The 11,186-nt window shown below is 41.6% G+C and overlaps 2 protein-coding genes across 4 annotated transcripts; one reads left to right on the top strand and one right to left on the bottom strand.

Moving 5' to 3' along the window:
* Positions 1–5,947, top strand: nob1 (NIN1 (RPN12) binding protein 1 homolog). Of its 3 annotated transcripts, none has more exons than XM_060878854.1 (10): positions 1–113; positions 1,289–1,421; positions 1,513–1,646; positions 1,731–1,802; positions 2,862–3,005; positions 3,103–3,240; positions 3,821–4,045; positions 4,415–4,512; positions 4,761–4,905; positions 5,057–5,947. In XM_060878854.1, the coding sequence occupies exons 1-10, from the start codon at positions 45–47 to the stop codon at positions 5,324–5,326; spliced, it is 1,428 nt and encodes a 475-aa protein (XP_060734837.1). In that variant the 5' UTR covers positions 1–44; the 3' UTR covers positions 5,327–5,947. The 3 variants fall into 3 exon arrangements, with proteins under 3 accessions (XP_060734837.1, XP_060734836.1, XP_060734838.1); XM_060878853.1 differs by having other exon boundaries at positions 2,859–3,005; XM_060878855.1 differs by lacking the exon at positions 3,103–3,240 and having other exon boundaries at positions 2,859–3,005.
* On the bottom strand, positions 5,922–10,206 carry cog8 (component of oligomeric golgi complex 8). The gene is made up of 5 exons (XM_060878852.1): positions 9,819–10,206; positions 8,469–8,676; positions 7,538–8,356; positions 6,810–6,978; positions 5,922–6,477 (listed from the first exon to the last, which is right to left on the bottom strand). Exons 1-5 carry the CDS (start codon positions 10,145–10,147, stop codon positions 6,122–6,124), a joined length of 1,881 nt encoding a protein of 626 aa, XP_060734835.1. The 5' UTR covers positions 10,148–10,206; the 3' UTR covers positions 5,922–6,121.
* Positions 10,207–11,186: the final 980 nt, after the last annotated feature.

Genomic DNA, 11,186 nt, shown 5'->3' with positions numbered 1-11,186 from the left:
GATCTCGCGAGAGGGCGGTCAGCTGATCGGTACATGCGTTCAAGATGGTGGTCAGCATGGTGGAGCATGTTGTAGCTGATGCGGGGGCTTTTCTAAAAAACGCAGCTCTGCACGTAAGTTTTCATTTCATTTTAATCACCACACTGAAACGATTTGCTCTTTCTGTTTATATTTGTTCAGATTGAGAGTCTGTAGTGAAGCCTGTGATTAAGATGCTGTTGTGATACAGCATCAGTGTGTGGTTTGTGTTTAGTAGCTGTTTAAACCTTTGGGTTAAGATTTTAGATCATTTAGGACTGGTGTTGTTTTTTTTTACTGTCACTTTTTAAAACTGTATGTTTTTCTAAACATAAGCATAAGAATTATACACAATTTAGTATAATATTGTATTGGAATAATCTCCAATCGAACCTTCCAGAAAGAGACATTATCTATAAATAATCAGACTTGCTGTAATAATCTATAAATAAATAAATCTATAAATAAATAAATAATCAGACTATCTGTAATAATTTATAAATAAATAAAAATAATCAGACTTGCTGTAATAATTTATAAATAAATATATAAATAAATAAATAATCAGACTCACTGTAATAATTTAGAAATAAATAAAAATAATCAGACTTGCTGTAAAAATTTATAAATAAATATATAAATAAATAAATAATCAGACTCACTGTAATAATTTATAAATAAATAAATCTATAAATAAACAAACAGACTTGCTGTAATAATCTAGAAATAAATAAATAAATAAATAATCAGACTCGCTGTGATTAATTTATAAATAAATAAATAGTTTTGCTGTAATAATCTATAAATAAATAAACAGACTTGTTGTAATAATCTGTAAATAATAAATAAATAATCAGACTTGCTATAATAATTTATAAATAAATAAACAGACTTGCTGTAATAATCTATAAATAAATAAACAAATAAATAATCAGACTTGCTGTTACCTTCCAGGAACCCTTATTTTTATCTTTAGTCACCAATTAACTATCCTTTTTAGCCACTTCATTCTGTTTTATCCATTTATAGCATTTAAAATTAATCTAATATATTTCTGTCTTTTATGTGTCTTTGTTAAATAATAACGCATTTTTAATGTTATTGGTCTTATTTTACGTAAATCTTCTTCTGTACGAGTCCTTTTGAATGGGCTGTTACTAGCTATATGAATATTAATGAACCTTCTGGCCAATCAGAAAGGAGAATTCAGCAGCATTATGGTAAAAGAAGTGGTATGTTATTATTAAAAGTGCTGTTTACCTTGCTTTAGGAAATTGGGAAAAATATCTATACACTGAAGGATGTTGTGAATGAAATTCGGGATAAACAAACCAAAAAGAACTTGGCGTTTCTGCCATACAAGCTCAACTTTAAAGAACCTTTTCCAGAACACGTCAGATTCGGTGAGTGAATCACATCGATGACTCGTACCGAGTTCGCAGACCTTTCGTTTAAACAGTTTTTCTAAGTTCTTCTTTATTTTTTTATACACAGTGACCGAGTTTGCCAAGAAGACCGGAGATTATCCCAGTCTGTCAGCTACAGACATTAAGGTCTTGGCTTTGACCTACCAGCTGGAGCTGGAGAACTGTGGCGCTGCTCACTTGAAGAAAGAACCAGCAGTACAGGTATTAAAAGTGAACTAAGCTTTGAGTATAAAAGAAAAAACATGGGCTTTGGATTAACAACATGTCCTATAATGTGAGCTGTAGGTGGAAGTACACAGCACACAGAGACACCCAGAAGCTCCGGTTAACATCGCCGGATTTCACCTTCCTTCAAAAGTAAGAAAGAAAATTCATATAAAATTTTTCTGAGATCTGTATTTATACGGCACTTAAAGTCGGGGTGCACGATCTCTGAAAGCCAATGTTGTCATTTGAAATCACCAAAACAAACGCGCCCCTAACCCAAACCCCTGTCTTAGCTCCGCCCCACACATACATACGTAAAATAGGCAACTATTATGGCGGAACCTGCTGGGGTGGCTGGCCAAGGGGATATTTTTGAATGAACTCAATGAGTAATACTATGGCAATACAAATGTGTATTTGTAGTACTGTGTGTTGTACCGTAAAAGGTTTAGCTCCGTTTCACGCAGAAGACGACGTTCAACACCTAGAACTCGAGGCAGAGATAACGGCAGGTATCCGCCATGTCATGTTTCAATCGCTTTGGGCTAATGTCACACATGCGCACTGAACACACTCTCCGCCGCATATTGACAAGACACGCCCCTTTATACTAATGTCACACATGCGCACTGAACACACTCTCCGCCGCATATTGACAAGACACGCCCCTTTATACTAATGTCACACATGTGCACTGAACACACTCTCCGTCACATATTTACAAGACACGCCCCCTTTTTACTAATGTCACACATGCGCACTGAACACTCTCTGTCGCAAATTAACAAGACACGCCCCTTTATACTAATGTCAGACATGCGCACTGAACACTCTCTGCCGCATATTGACAAGACACGCCCCTTTCTGCTCATTGGCTACAAGTTTTTGTTTTGTTAGTCGGCCCGACTCTTGTTTTCTGAAGCATTTTTCAAACATCGTGCACCGCGCCTTTAAACGAGAAGTTGGAAGTTTTAAGATGAGCATAAACAATTATGAAATAATTTTTTAGTCACCAGGATTTGACTGATTTTATTTTTACTTTTCAATGTTGTATACCAATATTTTGTTATGACATTCATTCGAGATTTGTTGTAAAGTTTAAAACTAAATATTAAAATTTTAAAACTGTTTATTTAATAGTTTAAAATGTTAATATTTGTTTGTTTAGAAAACGGGTTCATAAATCCATTTGTTTGTACTTTAAAGCAGAAATCCGTAGCCAGCTCAGCGAATGATGATCAGCAGCCTGCGGCATCACGTGAACGTGGAGTTGGCGAAAGCTCGGAGTTTAACAGCTTCCAGTATTGGAGAGATCCCATAGCCAGCATTGACGACGACTTACTGAAACTGGTGGTGTGTGAGATCTCAAACTTTCCTCATAAAACGTTTATTTTCCAGCTCGTTAGACGTAAATGAATAAGTCTTTTGATGACGTTTCATCCTGAAACAGGAATCCTCAGAAAGCTCAGAAGTTCAGTGTGATGTCGCGTCACGTGAAGGTCAGATTGCAGAGAGCTCGGAGTTTAACAGCTTCCAGTTTTGGAGAGATCCCTTACCCAGCATCGATGACGAGTTATTAAAGTTGTGTGTGAGTAGAGCAGACGGATCGACATGGGGTAACATGGGGTCATTTTGTAACAAGACAACAACCTCAAATCTACTGTTAAGTTCTTCTAGAAGTTTAAATAGAATAAGTTATTCAGCTTCGGTAAGAGATTTAGTCTGGCCTCCCGTGGCCGAGTGTCAAAGAATCCGTCCTGCTGTCTGTGGGAGGGGCTTATTGTCTCTCCCCTGTCAATCACAGCTGCACCGCGGAGCTCACGTACGTGGCAGAGGGCAGACAGCTCTATCCTCCGAGGGCTTTACTCAGACATGTGGCAGTGTCGTGTATCTGTAAGAGAACCCGTCTGCCCGCCCTCCCTGATAGTTAGTTCTGTGAGGAGTTATTTAGTGGCACCAAATTGGAGAAAGATGGGGTGTAAATTTTTAATAAAAATGTTGACAAAGTAGAAACATCTTTGAAACCTAACACAGAAAGTGTCTTGTCCTTAAAAGGGATTTCTTTGTTTTAAGGGTGCACAAACTTTTGCGTTCGGACGGAAACACGTTTTACACTTTCGTATGTTCGACGTGAAAGCGATTCTAATCGGTCAGATACCATGTTGTAGGATGTGACCGAGAAAGTGCAGCGCGTGGATCTGATGTCTCGGAGCACCGAACACGAGGACGATGATGGTGTGGAGGAGAGAGAGGCTGAGGATGAAGACGGCGACGAAGATGGCGGAGGCTGGATCACTCCCAGTAACATCAAACAAATCCAGATGGATGCTGCCGAATGGTGTCCACCAGAAAACGTGTCGGTGGGCTGCCTGACCACCGACTTTGCAATGCAGGTGCGTATGACGGACGTGAGATGGTGGAGGTGAGGGACGTGTCACACGTATCTCACCGTGTTTAAGCTACGTTCACCAGAGAGCACAGACTTTCTAATGCCACAGTCTAATGTGTTCTTTGCTGTACGATAGTATTGTAAAGAATACAAGAAATTGCTTATGGCACCTTTAATAATATTGTTTCGTCAGAATGATTTATTTATGGAAATGAATTAGGCTTTTTTTTTTTTTATTTCTTTTATAAAAAACGAGTGTTCAAACAGCAAGATGGCAGTTTTGTACTCTGGTGTTTTTCAGCGTCCAGTTTTGATCTCTGGTAAGAAAATCAAGCTGGTAATTATTTTTATTTTATTTTATTTTGCTTTGCAGAACGTGCTCATTCAGATCGGCCTCAAAGTGCTGTCGGTGAACGGCATGCTCATCAAACACACGAGAAACTACATCCTCCGCTGCCACGCATGCTTCAAGTAGGTGAAGGAGGAAAACAATCCAGAACATCAATATATTTCCACAACAAACTGCATGTGGACAAAGCAGCAGAAACTCTAGCACTAGATTTGTAACGATGGTGTTTATGACGACAGGAGAAAGCTTTAAATGTTTCTTCTCCTCACTTTGTGGAACGTTTATCATCTAATGTTCAGAAGTTAAAAGCTCCAGAGCGGAGTCTTACGTTTCACCTCCTTTCCTCTTTTCTCATGTTGTCTTTTTTCAGGACTACCACCAACATGAACAAAGCTTTCTGTCCACATTGTGGTAACAACACGCTGAAGAAGGTTGCCGTGACGCTCGGCCAGGACGGCAGCACGCGGATGCACTTCTCCAACAACCCCAAAGTGCTCAATCCTAGAGGAAAGAGGGTGTGTGTGCTCCATAGCTAATTAACGTTAGAGGGTTCCACAGTGAGCGAATATACAGTATATTCGCTCTTGCTATTTAGCTCGTTGCTTATTTTAATCACAATGATTAACACACAATCTAACACCCCCTCCCCCCCTCTCTCTCCTGTAGTACGCTGTTCCTTTGCCACAAGGTGGGAAACACTCCAGCAACCCACACCTTGTGGACGATCAGCGTTTCCCTCAGCAGCGACTCTCTCGAAAGGCACGTGTGAAGACCGACGTGTTCGACCCCGACTACCTCGCCGGCGGCTCGCCGTTCTCGGAGCACGACATTTACAGCCGAGCGGCGGGTTTACACCTGAGAGACGCTCAGTGCGGAGGAGGGAGACGGCGCGCTAACCCGAACGCCTCTCGCAAGAAATCCGGCAAGAAAAAGTGAATCGGCGGCGCGGTGTTAGTTACAGAACAGGGCAGAAATGAAAGAAAAATAAAGCCTTATGTTCTAAACGTATGAAAATGTCTAATACTACAGATTCTGTCAGGGATGCATCGTTACTGAGATCAGTCAGAATAAATGCTATGATATTTATCTAACACCTTTTAGCACGTGATGTACGTCACGTCGTACGGTATCAGATCTGAAAGTATTTCACACTTCAAACAGATCAGACTGCGTGCTATCTAGAGGAGAAACACGAGCGGCTTCACCGGTATCTAATCGTTGCATGTTGTGCTCATTTTTAACCCCCATGCTCAGTTATTCCGCTCTGCATGCTCATCTTGTCTGTTTTAACCGTCTGAAGCATGAAATTTCAGCAGTCGTTCATCGTTAGCGTCGTGCCGCAGCCGATTAAAAGTGCTTCACTAATGTGTTTGTTGTTAGGACAAAAGTTATCGATGCATCCCTGAGGTCTACATTTTCCTGCCCTTTGTATGTCGAGTGGCATTTCGTGGACAAATGATTGTGTATTCATCACGTACCTTTGTGTAACCATGACAACTAAAGGTTCAACAGACTGTCTGACACACTTGAGTAATTTAAATACATGTTATTTATCAAGTCTTGGTGCAAGATTTAATCCCTGCTCGACACAGAGCTTCGAAAGGTGCAAGAGAAAACACACACACACACACACACACTAATAATAAACGACGCTATTAATTTACATGACTTTCCCCAGGCAGGTTGACTGACCAACTAGATAGAATTCACAGAAAAGTAAAGAGATGTTATTTAGTGCTGTAACGACTCGTTCTGATCATCTACGCTGGTCAGGGTCGTGTCGTCTGTTCTGGGTTCTGCTGGATCGTGGGAAGGTTCTGGTTCCTGAAGATGTTGGCTGATGAGGTTGAGTTCCACTTCAGGTTTTGGTGCCACTTCAGAAGGTTCCGGTTTCTCTGAAAACGATGGTCCGGTTGGAGCGGGAGGTTCTGCTTCAGTGGTGTTTAAGCCGCTCAGCTCCACAGAAAGATCCAGCACCGGGGACACGGGTTCTCTCTTAGGCAGGACGAAGTCTAAAGGTTCCAGCACGGCGCTCGCGTTCACGTGCCCGACGTTGCCGTGTTTGTGAACTTGGCTTTGAGGGACACCTGTGAATAAACAACAGGAGCTCGGTGAAGGGTTTAAGGTTCCTATGACAGGAAAAGTTGACATGCTACCAAAGTCTCCAAATAGTCACACTTCCAAAAGGGTTGCTGTTCCCATGGAAACGCTACCATAAGTCATAACAGGAAGTCATCTCGGAGACGTTCTGCATTTTTAAACGGAACTACAGACGGAAAATAAATGATCGTGTGTCATGTTTTAAGTGCTGGTAAAGGCTAACAATCGGTTATATTCAGGGGAGATTCTGTGGAACGTTTAATCTAAAATCAGACGTGTTGCCCGATGTCGTGTTCTGGAGATCTGACCCCCGGCTTACCGAGGACCTGTGCGAGCTGCGCTGGTGGGAAGAGAACTTGAAGACATCGGTTGAGGAACGGCACCATATCCTCAGCAAAAGCACAGCAGAACTGGACGAAGAGCTCGCGCTCGCGGCTGCTGAAAGCCGACTCCTCCGCTCGGTGGAACACCAGGATCAGTTTAGTCACCTGTGTGAGACAATAACATTTATTCAACATTAACACGTGACATAAAACATATAGGAAGTTAAACAAATAAGCACTAGAGTGAAGACTCAAAGGTGCAGTCAGATTCTATGTAATCATATAATACACCCAGAGATCAACAAGACAAGGACCAGCTCATGGATTTTTAAACTCGCTTCCCGCTAAAGAAACCATTAAGGGAACTAATAAAGTAACAGTCGCTATTGACTAAATAAACAAAGACATACATAAAAACAACAAACGACCAGTTTCAACATGTTCACGTTGTGAACCTTCATAATAAAATACCAACCTGAGCCTGATCGAGACAGGAGAAAATGAGCTTAATGTAATTATCACCAGTTTCAACCTGGGATATGAATCCTGTCTAAAGGACTTTCTAGGATTTGTGTGCTTTTGAGGCCCTTTTGAGCTTCAATACACCCAAAGTCAGCTTCATCCTGCTAAATTAACTGACTGAACCTAACAACTATGGTTTAAGCCTAACAGAGAGAATACAGCACAAACTATCAAAGTAAAGTACAACAGCACCATGTGGTACCTTCACAAGAGCCTCCTCAACACATCTGGCAACATCTTCAGCTAGACCAATGGGGCAACAGAGTCGTAGGTCATTGAAGGCTGTTAAGATGTTATTCAGGAAGCAGGCTAACGGAGGAAAGTCCAACAAACGCATCGGAGGCTGGAGAGTTCCGGGCTGAACGCCGGCTGGCACGGCCGGGATGGTGTTCCCGAGCATCGACGGCAAGGAGATGAGCGTGTACAGATTCATATCTTCCTTGAATTTGTCCGCAGCTTCTATAACGGCTTTGCTGAACGTCTCCATGGCGACACGCTGGAACATGGGCGCGAGCTGGCCGCGAAAATCCGCGCCCACGCGGCTAAAAGACAAGCCGAAATACATGCACTGGCCGAGCAAAGAGTCCAAACGGCTTCCCACGCCACGCTCCAGATCCCGTTCCAGCGTCTGCAGAAAGTGCGAAATCTGCTGCACCACCCAGCCGTGGAAAATGGTGCCCTCGTTCACGGCCTGCTCGGCAGGAGGCAGCAGAGGGTCCTCGTCCGAGAAGATGGCACGGTACTGGGTGATGATGTCAAAGAGGTGAACTCGGCAAGCCTCGACGGTTTTGGTGATGTGAACGTAGGGGTCTTCATCAGGAATGGCGGCGAGGACAGAACGCAGCCAGCTGCCACGTGCCTGCAGGAACTTCACACGCAGCTCCGCCTCTGTGAAAATGTCCATCCTGCGCAGGTAACCGATCACTCGCAGACACACAGGAAGCTGAGAGTTACTGCGCAGCTGCTGCAGGAGCTGGTTCAGCATGAGCTGGGCCGACTGACGCACCTCGTTCACGATGCCCTGGTGACAAAGCATAAGCAGTACAATAAAAAAAAACAGAGCTTTGTTTAATCCTCTGGATCTGGAATGTGTTCATGCTCTAAATACCCAAACCTAATCTTTCCCATAGTACCTGAATCACAGGAAGTGACGAGTGCTTTTTCTCAAGCCGCTTGACATAGACGGCCAGCTCCAGCGCTTCCTCGTAGTAACCGTTCCGGACGCAGGTATCCATCAGCTGTGGGATTTCCAGAATCTCCAGGATCTCTGTGTGACGATTCAGAGTCAAGCTGTTCATCCGCCGACTCACCCCGATTTCTTCTGCTTGCTTCACAAAGCCTCTTATCATGGGGGAAACATACAATGGCAAATGTTAATAAAATTGTTTAGAAATATTAACAAACACATTAACGAACACATTTAACAGTAAGGCTGAACAGCTTGAGGTCCATCATGGTGACAATTGTCACAGGACACAACTGTGTTCTCCCTGTGTGTGTGTGTGTGTGTGTGTGTGTGTGTGTGTGTGTGTGTGTGTGTGTGTGTTTCCTTCCGGGTTCCAGTGTTAAATCATTTGACATTTTGCAGACATTAAGTGAACTCAACATTGATGTCATTCAAATAGTGCTACTAGTATAAACCAGTACTAATAGTATAAACCAGCGCTATAAACCAGTGCTATAAACTAGTAAGATAAACCAGTACTACTACCACTATAAGCCAGTACTACTAGTATAAACCAGTACTATAAACCAGTACTGCTAGTATAAACCAGTACTATAAACCAGTACTGCAAACCAGTACTGCTAGTATAAACCAGTACTATAAACCAGTACTGCAAACCAGTACTGCTAGTATAAACCAGTACTATAAACCAGTACTGCTAGTATAAACCAGTACTGCTAGTATATACTAGTACTATAAACCAGTACTATAAACCAGTACTACTAGTATAAACCAGTAAGATAAACCAGTACTACTAGTATAAACCAGTACTATAAACCAGTACTGCTAGTATAAACCAGTAAGATAAACCAGTACTACTAGTATAAACCAGTACTGCTAGTATAAACCAGTAAGATAAACCAGTACTGCTAGTATAAACCAGTACTACTAGTATAAACCAGTAAGATAAACCAGTACTACAAGTATAAACCTGTACTATAAACCAGTACTATAAACCAGTAAGATAAACCAGTACTACTAGTATAAACCAGTAAGATAAACCAGTACTACAAGTATAAACCTGTACTATAAACCAGTACTACTAGTATAAACCAGTAAGATAAACCAGTACTACTAGTATAAACCAGTAAGATAAACCAGTACTACTAGTATAAACCAGTACTACTAGTATAAACCAGTACTGCTAGTATAAACCAGTACTGTTAGTATAAACCAGTAAGATAAACCAGTACTCCTAGTATAAACGTGTACTATAAAGTTCCATGTAAACAAACTAACTCGCCACACAGAGACAAACCTGCATTTTTCCCCAAAGCTCGGTAGTTTGTGGAGGAGTTTCGACAAGCTGAGCTCCACCCGTCCGAAGTGTGTGTAGATGTCTTTAGTGCAGTCTGCGGTGCGGATGAACGTCTTGTAGTTGGAGAAGGCGAGCTCTCGGGTCTGCTGTAGGATCTGAGCTCGTTCTTCACACAGACGCTCAGGTTCACGGTTTAACGTCTCAACTCCGTAAGAGCTCAGCTCACACAGATAGGCCGCGAAGTCCGGGTTTTCTCTCCAGTTCTCCGGGAAACTGTCTTTAAACACAGACACCAAAATACTCTCGTCTTCCACGTCTACAGACGCCATCTTTCACTTTACGTCACGTTACGTCAAAACGTCATACACGTGCGACTAACATCGAACTGATCTTTTTATTTATTTCTTTTTTTCTTCCTTAATAACAATCGTGATGTTTTGATGTTTTTTACTCATTGACGATTATATGGGTTTCTCACAATTGCTAGGCTTAATAATAAAACACAAACTGTGTAGTAATATATCTGTATGTAAAATGGTTACATTAGTATATATATAGTAATAAATGCTTCATTTTATTTTAGCAATAAAAAATATATATATATAATATTCCGGAAACGTTTTAGCGACGTCTGAGAAATTTTGAATGAAAAATAAAATTAAATTAAATAAATAAATAAATAAATAAATAGGGGGTCACGGTGGCTTAGTGGTTAGCACGTTCGCCTCACACCACCAGGGTTGGGGGTTCGATTCCCGCCTCCACCTTGTGTGTGTGGAGTTTGCATGTTCTCCCCGTGCCTCAGGGGTTTCCTCCGGGTACTCCGGTTTCCTCCCCCGGTCCAAAGACATACATGGTAGGTTGATTGGCATCTCTGGAAAATTGTCCGTAGTGTGTGACTGTGTGAGTGAATGAGAGTGTGTTTGTGCCCTGTGATGGGTTGGCACTCCGTCCAGGGTGTATCCTGCCTTGATGCCCGATGACGCCTGAGATAGGCACAGGCTCCCCGTGACCCGAGGTAGTTCGGATAAGCGGTAGAAAATGAATGAATGAATGAATGAATGAATGAATGAATGAATGAATGAATTTAATTTTACTACATTTTCTCATACGTTTTGTTTTGTGTCACATATTAACCTTAAAAATGTTATATATTATTTTAGTGATTACTTAGGACAACAATCCCATAAAAACAAGTTAGATTAAGCAAACTTGCACACAAAACAGACATTAAATGAGCAATATTATTAAATGCTGAAACTCAGACAAATAATAGTTGCAAATAATAAGACTTGCAAATAAAGTGCTATGACAACGGTAAGGATAGCGTTAATATCCGAAACTGCCGTCGGCGATGACAGGAAGTGA

Source organism: Tachysurus vachellii, chromosome 9 (genome assembly GCF_030014155.1).
Source record: "Tachysurus vachellii isolate PV-2020 chromosome 9, HZAU_Pvac_v1, whole genome shotgun sequence".
NCBI lineage: Eukaryota > Metazoa > Chordata > Actinopteri > Siluriformes > Bagridae > Tachysurus > Tachysurus vachellii.
Note: the sequence above shows the minus strand (reverse complement) of the source record. Positions and strands in the feature narration are given on the sequence as shown.